The sequence below is a fragment of the Lepidochelys kempii genome, chromosome 4 (genome assembly GCF_965140265.1).
Source record: "Lepidochelys kempii isolate rLepKem1 chromosome 4, rLepKem1.hap2, whole genome shotgun sequence".
Lineage (NCBI taxonomy): Eukaryota > Metazoa > Chordata > Testudines > Cheloniidae > Lepidochelys > Lepidochelys kempii.
In genome coordinates this window covers 5,315,021-5,336,419 of record NC_133259.1, presented here as the reverse complement: position 1 = coordinate 5,336,419, position 21,399 = coordinate 5,315,021, and the positions used below count along the sequence as shown (strand labels likewise).

Sequence of the window (21,399 nt, the reverse complement as noted above, 5' to 3'; positions counted from 1 at the left end):
CCTAGGATAGCTTCAACAGGTCCTGACACCCCTATAATGCAAGATGATTCCACCAGTCCCCCAGTGTAATGGCCATCTCCAAACGCCACACAAGCCAATGGAAAGATTCCCACAGATCGTTTAATTACAATTTGTTTTGGTTCTTGTTACGTTATTCTAGAGGTCCAAGTACCTTCCCCCAGGGACAAACCCAGAGAACATTTCCCAGTTTGGGCTCAGTCATTACTCAGCTAAATATGCTCAGTGGCTTCAATGGCAGCAGATCAGGCCCCCGCTCAGGCCGGAGGCCCACAGTCAGTACAGCACTTGCTTAACATTAAGGACTGAGCCAGGACTACAGACTCGGCCCTCAGTGCCATGTTCATATATGTAGCTTACCAGCTTTTACAGGGTAAATTTAACTCCCTGTGTCCTGAACAACAAAACCAAGTTCAGCTACAGAAAATTTTATTCTCTAGTTCCAGACAACTCACTGCAAACAAAGACTGATTCACCAAAGTCCACTCATGGACACGTCTGGCCATAGGGACTTTGTGTGTAAGAACACTCGCACACACACACGCAATCTCTCTCTCTGCTCCCCTCCCCACTGAGAGCCAGATTGTGTCTGGCCTCTGTGCTCGGCATGGGCCAGGGTGTCGATGGGCACAAGGAACTCCTAGCCCACCTCTGTGCAGGGGACAGTTGCACTCCTGGGGCTCAGGGAAGTACAGGGAGTGCACCCCAAAGGCACACTCCACCCCAGGGTAAGTGAGGAGGAGGCATGGTGTGTTCTTGCCTTACCCTCCTGCACCAGCTGGCAGAGCTTTCCTGCTGCAGTCAGGGGAGTGTGCCGCCCCATCCTGGTTGGTGGTGCCGCATGCATATTCTTCTACACTTGCTGGAACGATTGTACCTGCTGAGCGAGGACCTTTCCCAGGGCTTCCCGTGAGCCTCCGCAGTGCCTACTCAGGGCTGTGACTACACACCACAATCTAGCCTTGCCCACTGCTCCTATGTACATCATCACCACTTTACACCACCACAGATGCATGATGATTAATATCAGGGCAACCTCACTGTATATGGCTTTAGAAATCTTTGTGCAACCCTGGTTATCATACCTGTGGCTCTACAGGGGGCATACAGTGTACTGCACAACACACAACTAAACCTTCACTGCCCTCCTGTTGCATGCAATCCAACTGCTGACTTGATCAGCCAGAAAAGGTGTCCATGCAGACACTGCTGTCCTTGTTCGAAGAGACACAGCCCTCTCGGACAAAACGACCGTGCTGTAAAACGATCAGGTGCTTTCTTTAAGCTGCTCAAAACCAGGTCCAGATTCCTCTGGCCACCAGCAGCAGAATCAGCTGCCTGCAGGGCTGCTTCGGATGAAAACCAAATTAAACGGGAAACAGCTGATCGGTTTGTCTTGCAGCAATATTTATTTTAAGTAAATGGCAAGACAAGGGAGGATAATGAATCTCTCGGCTTTCTTGTGCCCGCTGGCTCAAAGAGGAAAGTACACCGCAGCAATGTGGTGACTAATCAGCTTTACAACGTTGTTCAATTATGGTCGGCTGCTCCAACAGCACTTGCCCTTGTTTCTTTGTTTATTAATTGTGAATTTAGAGCATGGTAGTAGCACAGCAGATTTGGGAGACAACATTCTCTCTTCCTCCAGGGATCACCGTCAGCAGAGACGGCAGCGAGGTGAGTTTCTCTGCTCTGTTGGAGGCAGCACAGTCCACTGGCCTGCGATTCAGGAAGCCTGGGTTTTATTCTTGGCTGTGCCTTTGGGAAAGTCACCTCATGTGTGTTTTCACTTCCACTTTTTGTTTGCCTTGTATGTTTCAACGATAAGCGCTTCAGGGCAGGAATGCTCTTCCATCACATGTTTGTTGAGGGCCTATCACGGGGCCCTGATCTGATGGGTGCCACTCGGTGTTATTGTGAAGCACACTGGTCATAACGTATTTATTTATTAATTATTATTATTATTATTATTAGGAACATGCACATAAATATTAACCCATTTTTTATTTGCAGCTTGATGTTCTGTTGCAAATTGCTGGAAGAAACCACCCCTGAGTTTCACAACATCTAGCAAATACTGGTAATGGAAAAAGTTCCTTCTCCAAAGAAAACCCCCTCAACAAATGAGTATGCTTCATGGAATTCAGAGAGAAGAACAATGCTCTGTGAGTCAAACCCACAACATTTACGCTCTTCTAGTATTCACTGATTAAAGATAAATACCCTTTCCTCAGAGGTCATGTTTTCTAAACCTTTGATCTAAACCATTTTTTGTTGCTCTTCTCTGGACTTTCTCCAAGTAGTGCACAGGTTTCCTCAAGTGTTGTTCCCAGAACCAGACACAGTTACTCAGCTGAGGCCTCACCAGTGCTGAGTAGAGAGGAACAATTACCTCTTGTGTCTTATATATAACACTCCTGTTAATAAACCCCAGAATGCTATTAGCCTTTTTAGTAGCTATATCACATTGCTGACTTATATTCATTTTGTGATCCACGGTCACCCCCAGAACCTTTTCAGCAGTACTTCTGCCTAGCCAGTTATTTCCCATTGTGTAGTTAGTTGTGCATTTGCTTTTTTCTTCCTAAGGGAATTGCTTTGCACTTGTCTTTATTGAATTTCATCTCTTGCTTATGAATTTCCTATTATGTGTTATTTCCAATTATCATTTATATTGCTCTGAAAAACTCAGTGGAAAAATAAATCTTTTCTTAAAACAAAACACATCAGTATTGGCAAGCCCCCCAAACAAAATGAGCAAAAGCTACAACTGTTGAGTCAACAGTGTGCCCTTGTTTGAGTCAACAGTGTGCCCTTGTTGCCAAGAAGGCCAATGGCATTTTGGGGTGTATAAGTAGGGGCACTGCCAGCAGATCGAGGGACGTGATTGTTCCCCTCTATTCGACATTGGTGAGGCCTCATCTGGAGTACTGTGTCCAGTTTTGGGCCCCACACTACAAGAAGGAGGTGGAAAAATTGGAGAGAGTCCAGCGAAGGGCAACAAAAATGATTAGGGGACTGGAACACATGACTTATGAGGAGAGGCTGAGGGAACTGGGATTGTTTAGTCTGCGGAAGAGAAGAATGAGGAGGAATTTGATAGCTGCTTTTAACTACCTGAAAGGTGGATCCAAAGAGGATGGATCTAGACTATTCTCAGTGATAGCAGATGACAGGACAAGGAATAATGGTCTCAAGTTGCAGTGGGGGAGGTTTAGGTTGGATATTAGGAAAAACTTTTTCACTTGGAAGGTGGTGAAACACTGGAATGTGTTACCTAGGGAGGTGGTGGAATCCCCTTCCTGAGAAGTTTTTAAGGTCAGGCTTGACAAAGCCTTGGCTGGGATGATTTAGTTGGAATTGGTCCTGCTCTGGGCAGGGGGTTGGACTAGCTGGCCTCCAGAGGTCCCTTCCAACTCTGTTATTCTACGATTCTATGATTCTGTGATCAATGACACTGCCAGAAACTTCTGCTGGAAGTTGTGTGATCATTGCCTCTGGGCATAAAGAGTGCCATCAGTGGAGGAGTACTCCCATTAACTGTAAATGTATGTTGTGCTGCTTGAAGAGACTTCATAGATTGGGGCGGGGGGGCAAACTGAAAGCTTGGATCTGGGTGCACAAGGAGACATGGGACTGGAAAGGTTAATGCACTGAAATAGACCAGCACAGCAAATGTCTGGCCCCTTTGGAATATCAAATGAGGAGAACACTGTAATCTGTATAAAAGGGTCACAAGTCAAACTGAAGCAGTCATCAGCCTATGCTGGGACAGTAGATCTAAAATAGACAAGCATATTATTCTTTTAGCGATTGTTAAACAAGAAAAATGTCATTCTAGTTAAACAATGTTATTAAATTCTGTTTCTTAGGGGGGAGCTGCCTTCAAATGTATCCAATAAGGCTCTTCACTATCACACAACTCCTTTCCTCGTAAATTACTCTTTTAAATCCAGATTAAAACTTTTCTTTAGTCGAAGTTTTACACTAGAGACAATGTCACAAAGGGAGGCCAGACTGATCTCCAAGGCTGTCAATGCACTGTAATATGCGGTAAAATGGCATAACATGCACTTCACTTGAGTTTGGTTGAAGAGTGATTAATTGTTTTTCTAAAAAATGCTTAAAATGTAGAAGCTAATTTCTCCCATCACCCTCTACACCTATCTGAAAAGTGCGTCTATGAATGAAGCACTGGTCTTCATTTAGTGCTATAGTAGGTGACTGGTGATTGATGGCATCAACGTTGATCTGAAGTTTGGGTCTAGGGAAAGCGTGTTCTTTCTCGAGGGAAAAACAAATGGAGAACATATCCTGATATTAAAGTGTGATTTTCCTATGGGCCTAATGGGCCCTTAATGACTAAAACTAACATGCTCATATTTAGTCTGGGCACCAAAATCTATAATTTAGGTATTGAAATAGAAGTGGCCTAGATATCAGATGTGCTGAGAGATCCAAGCTCACATTAAACTCAATGGGAGGGCTGAGATGCAATCAGGACACTTGCTGAGGCCCTTAATATGGATTTAAGGGCCTAGCTCTAGGCACCTCAGTTTCATAAGCTTGGCCTTGCACTACAGATAATCTTTTAATGGGAGATCACTAAAAAGTTGGAGACCTAATGCAAGAGAAGGAGGCTATAAATTGGAGACGGTGTTTTTTGCTTTTCACATGCAAAGGAATGTTCTAAGGTCAGCAGGCATTTGTGGGGCTGAAATGAAAGGAATTCACTAGGAAGAAGAAAATAACATATGATCATTTCATCTAATAAGATCTTCCATGTGGAATAGCTTTCTGAGGATTGCCTTTATGAATCACCTATATTTGCTGTTCTTCTGTTTGGGAACTGAGAGTATACAAACAGCAGATAGCTACTCACTTTGGGGAAGTAAGCAAAGCTGCAGAGAGAGAGAAAAATGCTCACATGCAACATGTGTTTCTCTGACAGATTTTCTGTATCCTTCAAGGGGACTCCCAGGGAATTGGAGACGTGCATTCTTCCAACTGTCCAAATAAAAGCAACATCTCCCAGTAGCATCTATGGCAGTTTGTCTTGAGACTTTTCCCAGTGTCAACAGATTTAAGGGCCAACTCCAACCAAAATCCCAGATAATCACACAGCAAGCTCTAAGAATATTTCAGTTTTGCTATAATTACTTGTGGACCTTTCTCCATATGGTATAGTTTAGTTAGAGTTATTTAGGCTATGTGTAACGCCAACAGCTAGGTCTGAGATTCCCAGCTCCCGTGGACTCGTGTTAACTCTCACCTGAGCTAGTGCGCTAAAATGAAGAGCATAGCAGCAGTAGCATGGGCAATGGCAGCCCGGGTTAGTACAAATCTGCCTAAACCCTGCGGGTACGTACTCAGGGGGGCTAGCCCCTGCTGCCGCCCCTGACTACTGTGACTACACTGCTGTTTTTAGCGTGCTAGCTCTCATGACAAACAACAGGTCTACAGGAGCTGGAGATTACCCCTCTATCCTGCGTGTAGACGTTGCCCTGCTCACAGAAGTATGCACTCATGTTCCTTGTCCATATTTATGCAGATAAGGTTAGACTCCAAAGATAAACTAAAGTCTGTTTCTTTGATCCTGCTCTCTCCTAACAATAGGCTCAGCACAGTAGAAACACGCAGGGTATTTTCTCTCTTCCTGACACAAATCAAGTGCAGGTTGCTCAAGCTGTGAAATATATTAAGTTCACAGAGTTTTAACAAAGGTTACCAAACCACAAAATCCTGCTGCGAATCAAACTACTTTCAGATGTCCTTTTAATTATATTAAATGAAAGTTTGGGCTGCTTTGATGCTTATGGGCAAACATCTAGATCTCTTGAAAAGCTGCTAAAAGTACTCCCTGTTGCTATAGTTAATATACTACATTGTATGCACCCTGCTAGCCAATTTATTCCAGCCACTTTAACAAGGATACCCAACCTGACAGGCCACACAGAACAGCATCAGGAGTCAAGCAAAGCACAAATCATTAGAGGACTCCAAAAGTTGTTTAACACACACTCACCACAGAGCTCTTTGTCATACAGCCAATTAAGTGACCAAATAAGGAACTTGAGAATCTTCATTAATTTGTTTCTCACTCTATAAATGGAGGTTAAAATCTCTCTTGTCACGTGCACTGCAAGTACACAAGTAAATGTGGCATAATTCAATTTACACTCTGTCCTGAAGGTGCAAGATTCTTCTTTGGTTTAGACACAAGCAGGCATCAATAAGAAGTGGGACAGGAAGGATTACGCCACTTTAGATATCAACAGACTCAGTCCCAGATGTATCTTTTATCTGCCAAGAGATATTAGGTTTTCAAAAAAGACCTCTTCCTTTAATCAGTCGTGAACTTAATGCCTTGGATCCGCTGAGAAATGTCGATCATTTTTGCTTACTGCAATGATTCAGACTGCCCATATCTTCAGGGAGAAACACGTGAGAGTGATACCTGAGGATCAGAACTAACGGGACCGCTTTGATCAAAACAATAGCAATCTCCACAGACTGGAGATGTCAAGAACTGAAAGAACACAGGCCAGTATCGTAGCAATGAAGTTATTCGCTTCATGGAAGATCCTGTGTTCTTTACTGCATGGGTAGTACCTTCAGAACACTTTCACTATTGTCGCCGGTAAGGTAAAGGTAAAAGCCTCATCCAGCTTCTAACAGGCGAGACAATGGCACTTGCAGGAGTGAAAAGCAGATATAGTTTTGGGGTGTGGCAACAGTATGGTTCTGACTTAGAATAAGAGAAGGAGGCTCTTCCAGGCATGCTGAGAGTATGTCTGCACAGCAGATAGGAGGCGTAAATCCCAGCTCAGGTAGACACAAATGTTAGCGCTGCTCAAACTGGTGCCCAAAAACACCTGTGTGGCTATAGTGGCACAGACTAGTGGCCAGAGTACAATCCTGGCCAAGCCCCGGGTACAGCCTTGGGTGGCTAGCCGGAAGTGCTGCCCATGCTCTTAGACTGAGCAGAGCCAACGGGCGTACATCTACCTGAGTTGAGAATGCCACCTCCGCACTGCTCTGCAGATGGACCCTAAGTAAAGAGTGGAGTGCTGGCCAAATTCTCGTAATCTGCGGAAGGAAAATGTCTCAGCTAGAACTGGACAAATACTGAGAAGGCTTGTTTTTCCCACCCAGATTAAAACCATTTGCTTTGGCTATTGTGTTCACATTCTATAAATGTTAAAGAATTAGGATTCACTGGCAAAAACACTTGCGGGAGGCTAAGGTGACACTCTCTCCTTTGAGCATTTGCCCTCCTTGTGGTTAATTTTATACATGAAGGGATCAGTGCGTGGCAAGACAGGGAGTCAGGGCAATGCACACTGTTCACCAGAGCCCTGGCACAAACTGCACAAGCAAGACAAGGATCCGATCTCACCCCTTGTAATGAGGCCCACACTTGCAGTAGAATCCCTGACTACTCACCCACAATATGGAGCAAGCGGTGCCAAGTGCCCCCTGAGTCCCTTGTGCATATTGTCAGTAGCCATGCGGGGGGAGGTGAGAACAGCCCAAGCAGAGCCAGGACTCTGCCTCCTGCACAGGTAGGCAGGGCAGGGCAGTGGCTGGCAGCAATTGGGAAGCAATCTGCCCCAGGGATAGGGCTGAGCAAGACCACGTACACCCTGGAGCAAAAGGGGGATGAATCAGAGACCCCATTGAAACTCTCAGAGTCACAATCCGGTTCCTGCTCTGTTCCGGGGGCGGCGCAGCTACAGAGTCTGTTCCTTGGCATATGCAGCCAGGTTACCATTGAGCCCTGATTTTAAACTCTGCACACACTCAATAAAGCTTGCAGGAGACAAACTGTTTTTCAATGTACCTGAACTGCTTATATAGCCCCCTTTACTGTAGTAACTGAATAACTGTAACCTTTAGTGTATTTATGCTCCCCACGCCCACGAGAGACAGGCATGATCAGAATCACTCCCTGTTGTATACATGGGGAATGCAGGCACACAGAGGGTAAGGCCCAGATCCTCTGAGGTATCGAGATGCCTAATGTCCATTGATCTTCCTCGTGTGGATGCTCTCATTCAGAATTAAAGTAACATTAATTCAATTTAGTTGAATTCACCTTGGAGGTCAATCCTTAACTTTTAAACACGCGAGGAGCCCCACTGACTTAAAGGGAAATACTCACATGCTTAAAGTTAAGCATCTGCTTAAGTCTTTGCAGGATACGGGCCTTATTTTGCAACCTCCACTTTTTTTTAAAAGTATGTTAAATCCACTATGCATTATTGGCCACAGGAAAAAATAAAAGCAAATATAAGAGCTTGCTTTTTCTTTTTTACACAGCAAAATCTCGAAGACAGCAAAGAAGAAGAAGAAAACTGTGTTTGGCTACTCTCGCTGAAGAGTACCTAAGAGTACTCAGCCTGAGAAATGGGAAACATTTACTTATCTTTACTGATGAAAGCAAATCAGTGTACCGGTACAGTTAGCTGGGGTAAGGCTAGATACATCTCCCACACACCTCAGGATATCCACACCCAAAGGGATCAGACCGGGTAATGAAGAGGAATGCAATTTTATACACTTTTTACAGTCATAGAAATCCAAGCACTCTCACCCCAAGTGCTCAAGGATGCATTGGCAAAGTAAAGCATATCATAGCATAAAAGGTCATGTTTTGTAGGTGCAAAAACTAGAAATGTACAGATGTGCAGAGGAGACCTTAAACATAAATGTGGGTTTTGTTTTACTGTCTCTGTGAGCATTATATACATATAAATAATGGCAAATCCTGCATTACTGCAACATTAAGATTGCAAAATTAAATGCACAAAAATCAGGAGATTAAAAATAAAATGTTCCTTATTGCAAAGTTAACTCATTCACATTGCATGTACTGCTTTATAAGATTCACTGGATCTATAGTCAAGGTGACAGGACAAATTGTACTATCATCCCGATCCTGCAAGGACTGTGAGTAATAATAATATCTAGTGCTTTTCATCAGTAGATCTCAAAGCTCTTTACATCCCCATTTTACAGATGGAGAAACTGAGGAACATACAACGGGCATGACTTACCCAATGTCTCCCAGCAGGCTCGTGGTAGAGCCAGGAATGGAAGCCCAGTCCAGTACTCTATCCACCAATCACTAAGACAACTAGCAGTGCATAAAGTTAAACTGTCTTGTAAGTCTTTGCAGAATCAGGGCCACAGATTGCAACTGGTCATCACTTTATGACAAATGTCCCCTTTCATCTGAAGTTTTCCATGGTTGGTCTCAGCCACCAGGTGGATTTGGGGGGAAAGTTTGAAGAAAACCCTTTTCTTATTTCTGAGTTATCTGAGGAGCGTAAAATGTAACTGTTCCACTTTAAATGAGAATTCTGAAGATTGGGGGGGGGGGGGGGGGGGGGGAGGCGTTGTGTATGGAAACTCCAGATTAGCTGAACTCCCAAGGCACAATTTGGCATATTCTCTGTGCAGAGTCCTACTAAACTCCATGGATGCTCTACATGAGGAGGATTTACAGAGATGGGTTCCACAAAATTGAAACTTCACCTATGGCAAATCCTCCATGACAAATAGGTGCTGTGGGAGTTGGAAAAAAATATTTTTTAAAATTAAGAAAGGATAGACTCATAGAAGTGTAGGACTGAAAGGGACCTCGAGAGGTCATCTTGTCTCAGTCCCTGCACTCAAGGCAGGGCTAACTATTCTAAGTATTATCTAGACCATGCCTGACAAAGGTTTGTCTAACTTGCTCTGAAAAATCTCCCCATGACAAAGATTCTACAACCTCCATACGCAATTTATTCCAGTGCTTAACTACCCTGACAGAAGTTTTTCCTAATGGCCAACCTAAACCACCCTTGCTGCAATTTAAGCCCATTGCTTCCTGTCCTATACAACTTTTCTCCCTCCCCTTTGTAACAACCTTTTATGTACTTGAAAACTTTTTCAGGTCCACTCTGTCTTCTCTTCTCCAGACTAAACAAACCCAATTTTTTAATCTTTACTCATAGGTCACGTTTTCTAGACCTTTTATAATTGTTGTTGCCCTCCTCTGGGCTCTCTCCAATTTGTCCACATCTTTCCTGAAACATGGAGCCCAGAACTGGACACAGAACTCCAAGTGAAGCCTAATCAGCCTGGAATACAGCGGAAGAATTACTTCTCGTGTCTTGGTTACAACTCTCCTGCTAATACATCCCAGAATTATGTTTGCTTTTTTGCAACAGTGTTGCACTGCTGACTCATATTTAGCTTGTGAACCTCATTAAGGAATAATACCAGTGGGTGTAGCTCCTCCCCCATGGTATAGCTTCAACCCTCCCCCTTTTTCTCTTCTGCGTGTTTGCTCTTACCAATATTTGGAGCAGCTTGATTTAAGCAGGCACATTGCATGGTGGGAGAAGCTTCTGAATTGCCTGCTGCACTAGACAGCTGTACTCTATTTCAGGGCACACCACCTCACCTGCGCCATCTGCTTTGGTCAGTTGCCAGGCAGGGAGCTGGGTTTGGAGGAGTCTTGGAGAGATAGGAGGTGGGGATGTGGCTTAGTTATAAACTTTTGGTAATTATTAGTCAATCTTAACCCTTTCTTTCCTCAGCTCCCATCTTCCTGTTCTCAGTAAATCACCCTCCCTTATACTGTTACTTTGGGTACGCCATTCCTTTGCTGGGGTTAAGTTTATTGAATTTTATGGTCCTGGGAACTGGACTATACATTCCTTGCCAGCTTGTAGCATTAGCATTGATTTTCTCAAGGGAGACCACCCCTGGGGATCTGGCCCAGGGAGGAATCCCCTGAGTGGAGGCACCAGGAGCCAGAAATGAACACAAGTCCCAAACCACGAGAGGAGAAGCTGCTCCAAGTATTGGTGAAAGCAAATGCCCAGAAGAGAAAAAGAGGGTGGGCTTAAGCCACACGAAGGGGGACAGGCTACCCTCACATGGGATTATTCCTTAATGAGGATAAGCTGCATGTGACATTCAGTTGTTTTTGAGTGCACGATGTGCAGAGAAGCTTTACCTTCCTTTTCTAAAGTGAAAATACGTGTGCACAGGCAGAACAGATGCAGCCAAAACAGGGACTGCTCCACGTGGAGGAGGGGCTAAAATGGGACCCAGTGCAGCCACCCCTCTCCCAAATCCCACCCCAACCCAGATCTGTGCAAGGTAGACTCCTCACCTGAACTCTGGGGGCACCAGGTGGTGCTTCCCCGCCACCTCTCCATGTGGCCTAAGGAGGAGAACATCAGAGAGGAACTGACTGGAAATTCCAGCCAGTAGGGGCAGGAACAGCCAAAGCAGAGACCTCAGGATGCTCAGAGAACTTCCTAGGGTTCTGATGGGTGATTAGCCTGTGCTGATTGTCTGTTTGCTCCAACCCTCCCGTGCCCTCCCAGTGTTCACCATGGCTTCACGTCACACCTGCCCCTCGTACTGTCTTCTCTCCTGCCTGCCATGTGCCCCTACCCCCCTGCCTTTGCATTTAGCTGATGCCCTCCTAATTAAAACCAAGCTCCCCCACCCCGAAAAGTGGAACCAACATGCCAATTGCCATCATCTCTTTATTCATGCTGCTGGTGTACTCCACCCCTACCCTTACTTTGTGTCTCTTGTCTATGTATATCGTAAGCTGTTCAGGGAAGGGACAATCACCTACCCTGAGTTTGTGCAGCACCTTGCACAGTGGGGCACCAGTCTTGGCTGGCCCTTAGGTACTATAGTAATAAACATGATTAATAAATAATAACAATATTAATAGTAATATATACAAAAAACTGCCTTCCCCATTTGGATAACTCAAAAAATGGCTAAAAGAATTTTCTCCAATCTTTCCCCCAATTTTCTAGTGAGTTTCTGCCCCAACCATTCCTGGAAGTTGTAAGCAATGGATTGTAACGTTATCCTGTAGCCCACAAAGGCTAGAGTGATCAGATACACAGACACAAGAACAGCACCAGACATTCAGTCAAACAACTTAACAGATTTATAAAAACACTAGAAATACCTGGACATAGGCCCTGCAAGAGCGCTCCCTTTTCTGAAGCTGAATCCATAAAGACAGCAGATTAAAGACGGAATAGAAAAAACAAGTTAGTGACAGAAGAAAACAAGGGAAAAAAATAAAGAAAACATCTACACAAAAACTATCATTTCTCTGTTGATGAGTTTCTAGGAGAACATGCAAGCTAAGCAGCAGTGGAATGCTGTTAAGTACTGACTCTAAAGACAGTTGGTTAGTTCTTTTCAGGAAAGCACAGGCTGGAAACTCTGCCACAGCAGCTGTTAGTTAGGGCCGCAGACCTTGAGGCAAACTGTAACTATTCTGTAAGCTAAATTTACCTTGCAAATTTGAAATCATACATTGCACATCATGTCAGACAATGCCAGAGATTTCGAGCCTTATTCTTGTTTGCACAAGGCTCCTTTACGTTGCTCTGACAGTGTAAAGGGCCCTTAAAGAGGTGTCAATTACAGTTAAATGAGAATCAGGCTGAATGTTTCAGGCTATTTTATCTTTGGGCTTGCCTACACAGTGCTGGGTGTTGTGAGCTAACTGGGCCATGAAGCTGCTGCTGGCACAAGCTAAAATCTCCCTGGTGTATGTTCACATCGTTAACGTTTTAACAAATGAAAAAGATGCCCCACCATCACCCCACTCCATTTCAATTCATTTTACTTCAACTTGTATGAAAAAAATAAGAGCCCAGGTGACTGGTTTCAGGCCAAGTATTGAGCGAAGTCCTTTCGGTGGACTTGAACGTTTCTCCTAAAGATTAGATGAATATTTGATGGTCGGTGCTTGCTTTCTTTTGCTCTCTCTGACAAAACAGAACAAAACACAAACTCTTTGCTAATTACTTTTTCTTTTCTTTTCAGCGCATTTTTCTTGATCAGCAAAGGGGATAATGGTGCAGTGACTCTGCTGCCTATTGTTTGCCCAATACTACTTCCAGCACTAATCCATGCATTCTTAAATGAACACAGAGCAAAAGAAGTAAGTGGGGAATGAGAGCAAGTAAATTACTGAGCCTGTCATTTGGATCACTGACTCGTATCACTGATTTGCAGGACTCCACACACTCCAGAATTTTAATGTGCAGCACAATTGATTTGTACTAGTTGACTGTGGAAACCTGGGGGGAGGGGGGGACTGCTAGAGGGGATCACAGGGAGGTAAAGCAGAGTGAGAAACACACTGTCTTGATATGTTCTTTTCCCCTCTCGCTACAAGAAAATTTTCATAGAAATGGAGAAATGTCAGAAGGTGAAATAGACAAGGATTAAAAACATACGCTTTGCAAAGCAAAGGTGACTGGATGCTGTATGTAGCTAAGCAATATTCAAAGTAGCAAGCAAATTAGAATCATGTAACCAGTTAGTATGTGACAGTAATTGCCAGTTTTACACAATGTTGTCAGATATCAACATAATTTCATATCTAAAAGCTTTGCAGTAGGTCTGTAAGACACATTGTTGTGTCCCTGTAACAGTTAATGCCTGCACTGTTATAGGAGAGCGGGAAACAACATTAATTAATAGCATCAAGTTAACCCAGCTGACAGCACATGCAAAGCACAGGATGCACAGGTCTTTAACTCCTAGAGTTGTTTTTTGTTTTAAATATAACAATCCAAAAGATCCTTTGTGCTTAAAACAGCATAAATCAACAATAATAATGTACATCAAAGAGATAACTTTGCTTTTCATAGAATTATGTGGTTTTGCATCCCAAAATACAGTAAACACAGAAAATATCTGGTGTATCTGTGATTCCAACACCCCTCCCACCCCCCCGCACACACACACTCAATCTAACCTTGGAACCAAGTTCTGCTCTTAGTTACACAGATGCCTCTGCCATTAAAGCCAATGGTGTAACTCAGAGCCGAATTTGGGACCTTGTTTTACTAATACGGTCTACATAACTGTGTATGTCAAACTGGGGGATCTATTCTTTATCTTAAGAGCCACTGCAAGGTCTATATGAACCACCACTTTAATTCCATATAGGTCCTATTTTGTGGGCTTAACTGATACTTAAGTGATGTGTAAGCCCTGGGGTGACACTTTAAACAGGAGTGGATTTCACCTTAAAGGAGCACATTTATTTGTATGAACTCCACAGCTAAGAATTCAACTATCAACCGCTTTCTGATTTTTAACATTTAAATTGCCATCTACACCCAGCTCCCAAGATAACAATAATTTTCCATCTAGACATCACAGGAACTATACAGTAATCATATGATACTAAAGGTAGCCCTGGAAAAAGTTATACATAAAAAGAACTGTCCAATGTTAAGTTACCTTGCCAGGTTGTGCTATTTAAAATAAAAGTGTTTTACTAATTAACATTCACTTTGCCATTTCAAATACCTTTCCCCTCCTCCCATCAATGTAAATTCATTGGCTAGGATTTTTATAAACCCAGATCCCTCATTTTGTGGTTTAGAGTGCGAGGGTCGTTTCACAAGTAGATTCAGCAATAGACTCACTGGGCAAAATTCCACTACCAGTCACATAGGTGTAAATCCAGACTATTTCCAATTGCCTCAACAGAGTTTCTCTCGAGCTGCACTCAAGCATTCCAGTGTAGACATTTTCCAACACTACCAGCAAGCTAGGCATTAACAACTGTTCCACGACTCAACAGACTAAAAATACATTGCAAATTAAAAGAGCCATGTGCTCCCATCTACTTAGAAAGAATCACATCCCAACACTGGCAATAGTGAGGCCTTCTAACAGCTCTCTAGACAAAGCACAACTGTTCCTTATCCTCCTCACCCTTCCCAAGGCCTTTGCTTCTTACCTTGTTTAAACTGCGCGCAGCACTGTCTTTCCCACCTGGAGTCAGGTTTCGGAGCTGCACATCCAGCAAGCCCACCAGTTGGTCCATGGCTCGGACTGAATATGTGATGTCTCCGGCGTTCAAGTGATTTTTCGTCTGCTCTGCAAGCTCTCTGGCAATGTTGGCAGCTGTCTCCCCGGACTTCAGCTAGGAGTTAAAGGACAGGAGAAAACAGAAAGATGTTTCACTGTTCCTGGCTAAGTGGTAAAAAGCGTAGAAGGAAAAGGATCCTATTTTCTCCTATTAGATGCATACATAAGGATCATTGTACCATCAGCCTGGATCTTTGTTGTGAATGTAAATATCTTCAATTACCCCAACATTTTAATCTGATTCAGTTTGCAAGTATGCTGACCTAAATTACTCATTTATTCGTGAAAGACACTGTGTGTCAGAGTGGGCAGAGCAGAAGAATTAAAAGGTGATGCAAACGTTTAACAATTCGATGCATTTTTTCCCTGCAGCAATGCAAGCATTTTGTATTTTATTTTAATCATTCTGCAGTCCCTCCTACGCACAGAAAGTTAAGACAGCAAAGTGTTTTGCAAAAGAAAGGTTCAAGCAGGGAATACACCACAGGAGAGTTCATCATTTAAAATCAGTGGAGCTGAATCTGATTAAACACACACTGCTTTCTTGCCAGTGTGGCGGCATTGACTTCAGTGGAGTTACTTCCCAATTTCCACCAGTGTAGTGAAAGCAGAATCAGGCCCTATAACTGCACAGTACTGGAATCTATCGGGCACGATATTTCTTTGTACTGTAAACTTGCCAGCAATTATTGTAACAAAAATAAAGATGTGGAGGTGGGAAAGTAGGAGCAGCTGCCTTAAGTGGAATTACACAATGGAATTCCTGTTTTCTTCAGCCATACGGTAACATCTCCATACCTTCCCTGGCACAATCAATGTATAAATATGCATGGGCTTATCATCAAAATAACAGCAGCTCTCAAACCCAGCAGATTACTTGATGATGAAGAAAAAGTTACATTTCAGCTACTGGTCTCCACAGCAAAACTGACTTCTCATAAAAAAGAACAAAATGAGACTGCTGTAACCCACATTAACTAGGAAACAAACAGCAATTTTCATAACTTTGATTTAATAATTAGAAGCGTATTCAGCCGTTCAAGGCACTGCTGAAAAGAAGAGCTGTTTAATATGTTGCCCACTGCTGCAATTTGGGAGCCATATTAAACAGTGGGAGTGCTTCACCTCAATCACTTTATTGTTTAATCTTAAAGCTTGAATTTAATGGCTTACTGCATCTTCTGACTGGCAGCATGAAAACACACAAAGTCAATGGGGAAAGAGTGTAAGCTTCAAACAAGGGACAAAGCTTTCCTGTGTCACCACAGAGGAGCCTCCAGTCGGGACCGGCAAATAGGCTATTTGGATTATACTGAAGTTTAGCGATTTTAATATCTGCATCATTAACAGACTCCTGAATCTCAATATCACCGAAACCAAACCTGAACCTGGCATTACCCTGGCATATTTGTTTCCTTTTTGGGCTTTCATGCTGAGCTGTTTTACCTTGCTGGCTTTGTACTTCCTTCCTCTCCGTAGGGGTGAAGGGAAAGTGCACAGAAGCAGGAATAGGCGAAGTAACAAATTCCCTCCAGGGTGAAAGGGTCACTATCAAATTATCGTCCAAGAGATAAAATCAGATATTTCTCTTGTTCCCTCATTTTGGGTGCCTATTTAAACGCTGGATTGTAGAAACATAGAAATAGCAGGGAGAGCTTCTGTATCCATGTACATCAATTAATTGGCTAATAAATGAATAACTACCACCAATTTAACAGCTACAGCTGTCTGATTTAATGAAACCAGAGTGAAGATGCTCATATACTCATCTTCAGAGAATTAAAGAGAGATATAAGCTGGTGTTCTTTCCATTATAGCGATGACAATTTATATTCAAGGATTAAATTATTTCAACCTTATTGTTCATGCATCCCGTACCACCGAGACCAGATTGTACTTTTAAAAGGTGCCTGCCACTCTCTGCGCTGATGAGCAGTCAAAGAGCTATGCATTCTACTATGGTGGCTGACCGCTTGTCCTCCTGAGATACCAACTAATAGCCTGGCAGAATGGTAACAGCTATTCCACACATTCTTCACTTTTGATCTAAAACAATTCATTTTAAACTTTTCTCTTTGATTTCCTCTAAGTCCTAAAATAACTGGTGACCTTCAATGCGTCACTGGGGCTTATAAAATTATTCTTCTGCGACCCGTTTTGCGTGTGCGCACGTGTGCGTGGAGGGAGAGTTGAGCCGAGTGGCAGAAATGCCACTGCTTTTTGCAGTTGTGTTGCTACGGCCATCATATTGTTAATGAGTGAGCCCAGTGGTTCCAGGCCACATGTGTTTGTATCCTTCCAGGTGCCACAGGTCACTGTGGTTAAAGTAGGTCCCTGGGTTGTAATGAAGATGAGTCCGCCAAATACAAAAGTCCTCTTCCTTTGCAGTCAGCATTTTGTTTTATTCCGTTTCAATGCACTGTCCCCAGCAGCCTATGGAATTTTATACAGGCCTGTCACTGGGTTCCTGTTCTGTGTTCTCCCAAATGATAAAAGCATCTGTGCAGCCCAGGAGCTGCTACACCATTCTATAGAATATAACAGAGGCTAACATACACCAAAATGGAGGCGTTGGAAATGATGCCTGTCAAAAGACATTAAAATGCCATCAAGAACTCTCTTGAGTTAGGAACATCTGCCAAAACTAATCTGAGTTTTTTCCAACCACTGCCAGCAGAATGCATCCATGGTCTGTAGGTTCCTCCACTGTTAAGTTGCTCCTCACAGCCACAGGAATGGTGCTGGCTGCACATATGGTAAAAAAGGTGCACAGACTTAAGGCTACTTGCCCTGTTACTGTTAATTTGCCTAAATCCTTTAAACATTTGTCATATATCAGAGTGATACGGCATCTTCCCACTGCAGAAACAGGGCAATGTGTGTTTTTAGGATATTTGCTTGCTGCATAAATTGGCATCTATCAGTCAGAATGTGTCACAATCATACCGGTAACACCTTGATTTCAGTACCTGCATCCACTTTATATGCAATTTCCATTCCCTGGGCTTTAAGGGTAATAGGCCAGTCTTTGCCAATGGCGATTGAGATATGGAATCGCTGTACAGAGTTCCACCATTGAAGTTATCAATGTATTCCTTCAAAGCATTTACATTTTCCTTTTGCCTGCATGGGTTTGCAAACTGGTTACACTCACAACAAATGCTGCTCTTTTGGCCAGATACTAGACAGTCTGTATGTGCATATTCACTTCCCGAATTCCTACACAGCCATCAGCCTGCCTTCTGGTTTTGTGCTCTTCCTTGTGCTGACTGCGTGCCCCATGGGTTTTCTTCTCATGTCTGTCCTTTGTATCCCTCTGAGCAATATCCTCATGTGTGCTTCCTTGACTATCCTCTTCATGGAAAGCTTGCAACTGAGTTTAGCTTGTTCCATTGCTTCGCAGATTTGTATGGCTGTTTTTAGGGTTAGCTCACCATCTCTCAGCAAACTTCCTTCCCCAAAGCTCACTGCCATCCTGTTTCTAATGGGGAAATCTGTCAGTGGAGCCAAAAATAAACATCACACACGTTTCTCTTGAGCTTCCAGTATATAAAACACTTCTCAACCACATCTTTGCTGTTCTCATTCTCATGCAGAAGAGGAGTCTTTTATGACTTACTTTCTTCCAGAGCAAACAACAATCTTCAAGCTGTGCTAGGACTCCATCAAAATTAGAACAATCCACAGGTAAGAACTGGAAACTATTACAACTACATAAGGCCTCTGCACAACATGAAGTTAACATTAGGGTCACTTTCCTGGCATCATTCGGGTCTCCATCCACAGTGGTCAGATATAGTCAAAACCTGTCTTTAAAATGCTTCAGTGAATCCACCTCTGTTTACAACTGTAATCAGCAACTACATTATCTAATGGTTACTTCACATATATCTTAACAGCAGGGAAACCAGAGCTTGCACTTAGGTGCAGCCTGAAACTAGCTACTATGCTGAGCAGTCACAAAGTCCAGCTTCAATGGAAGACAGTCACCTATTGACCACTACTGCCATCTCCCACAGCCTTACACAATAACAATCAGAACAAACAAATAACTTCGTAAGACAAACACCGTTGATCAGAGGTGTCAAACATCTAGCCTGTTTGATACACTCATGTGTCCTACACAAGCTTTCATTTTAAATACATTTCTAGCCCTCATGACCGCGAAGTTAACCTTCCAAATTAGAACCAAGTATTGTCTTCTTGGGTACCTCTGCACAGCAAAGAAAAACCCACGATACCGAGTCTCAGAGCCTAGGTCAACTGAGACAGGCTTGCAGGGCTTGGACTTTGGGGATAAAAATCACAGCACAGACATTCCCACTTCGGGCTGGAGCCCGGGCTCTGAGACCTTTTCCCTTTGCTGGGTTTGAGAGCCTGGGCTCCAGACTGAGTGGAAATGTCTACACTGTTAATTTTAGCTTCATGAGTGCGAGTCAATTGACCCATGCTCTGAGACTGAAAGCCGCAGGTTTTTCCTTGCAGTGCAGAAGTAACCTTGAGTCTGCAGACAGTCAAGTAATAGCTGAGGGAATGCTGACACCCCCACTCCTTGTTCATATAACTGGAGTGTGTGTTGACTCTAAAACCTAATGACAACACTCTCCATGTTATCATGGGAGGAGGGATAGCTCCGTGGTTTGAGCATTGGCTTGCTAAACCCAAGGTTGTGAGTTCAATCCTTGAGGGGACCATTTAGGGATCGGGGCAAAAATTGGGGATTGGTCTTGCTTTGAGCAGGATGAGGTCCCTTCCAACCCTGATATTCTATGATTAACCATTTAATCAGCAATCATTTTATCAGCTGGACCAGGGAACAGGCTGGATGAGAAGCCCATGCAGGTGGGGACTGGGAGCAGTTGCAGGGAAGGAGATGCAGAGAGAAGAAAATTAAGAGAGACAAACAAAGAGAGAGATGAGGGATGGAGACAGAGAAAGGAGGATGGAGAAAGGACAGAAACAGCTGTTGTCTTAAGGTGAGCGAGGCTGAATAGGCCATAACTCCTAATAATGAAGATGATAGTAAAGGTTTAGCTGGGATTTTCCAAACTAGGAACCTAAAGTTGAACTTGGAAATCTTCACTTAGGCTCCTAAGTCAGTAACAACATTTACAAGGTATTGAGCTTCCCACCAACTTTATTCAGAGCCACTGGCTGCTCAGCACTTTGGCCAAGATGCCTGAACATGGACTTAAGAGCCAACTTCAAACTCCTCCATGGCTTTACTTACCACATTAAGCAGGGGATTTTCAAAAGTAGCTAAGGAATTAAAAATTAATATGACATGGGCTCCAGCATCACTTAGGTGAATCTGAAAACCTTCCCCAGGGTCACAAGCTACTCTTTATCTTTGTGAAACCCCCTCTTGATACCTATGGGAGATCCTCTAAGGGTAGCAAAGGTGCCCAAGTTCAGACCTCAGCCCAGGTTACAAAATGGAATTTGGCCTTCTCCAAAAATGAGTTTGAAACCCTGGCATAGATAATGATAGATATGATATACCTACCCACCTACACACACACATGCAAACTGATTGATAGACTGACAAATACCACAGACAGACACTTTAGATTGGCCAGAGGTGAAGGAACAATGAAAATCAAATTGAAATATTTTATTCAAAAAATGTAATGAAATTTGTATAATTATGAAATGTATTGAGTACATTACATGACAAATAAAAATGCCTACCCCCAGTCCCTGCATGATCTCCCTTGCTCAGAAAAGTGCCTCTTTCTTGCTGCATTGGTCCCCTAGGCTTCTGCACTGATGTCACTGTTAAGGTGACACACAAATCTTTGTCTGTCTTCGTGTTTGGCACACAGTAATATGAACAAGCAAGCTGTGTACCGGGGGGGCGGGGGGGGGGAGGGTTAATTGTATTTAAATGTATTTTATTTATTCATTTTTTTGCTTCCTGCTTGTTTACTTCCCGCTCCTATCTAAGAGGAACGGCCCTGCATATTCTGATGCAAAGGAGGCTGTTTTTTCACAAGTCTAGAAGATGAGATAAGACGACAGTTGTTCTCCCAGGCAGCACCCACAACTAAAACGGCCGCCGGGACATCTTCAGAGAAATCACACACTGGGTGGAAAGGCTGTGACTGATGAAAGCAAGCGGTAAAACAAACAGCGTAAAGCTGATAACATGACCTCAAAATCAGGACAATGCAACGGATCCAAAGATGACCTTTTTGCTGCCTCTTACTACATGTAGCAGTGCATAACTCAATACACTTGGCAAGTTTATTCTCCTGCTGTGTTATGAGGGCACTGTAGGCACCAACAATCGAGTTACAGGAAATGTCAGGAGGCCAATGAATTGCTGAGGTGGATATCCATTCCGAATCCCCATCAAGCACAATGATTGTAATGGCAGCTAATACAGGATTGTAAAACTTTTAATACCATGCTCTGTGTGGGTGAATGGCTGGTGCATAGTAA

At 43.4% G+C, this 21,399-nt stretch overlaps 1 protein-coding gene across 30 annotated transcripts in view; it reads right to left on the bottom strand.

Moving 5' to 3' along the window:
• ADGRL3 (adhesion G protein-coupled receptor L3) overlaps positions 1-21,399 on the bottom strand; it is an 809,498-nt gene that overhangs the window by 164,743 nt on the left and 623,356 nt on the right. For 26 of the 30 annotated variants that reach the window (XM_073340228.1, XM_073340229.1, XM_073340219.1 and 23 more), the window contains 2 exons: positions 14,825-15,010; positions 12,017-12,055 (listed from right to left, as the gene is read on the bottom strand). In XM_073340228.1, coding sequence (XP_073196329.1) covers positions 12,017-12,055; positions 14,825-15,010 — 225 coding nt within the window. The remainder of the gene's footprint in view (positions 1-12,016; positions 12,056-14,824; positions 15,011-21,399) is intronic. The other 4 variants (XM_073340208.1, XM_073340217.1, XM_073340216.1 and 1 more) reach the window with 1 other exon arrangement.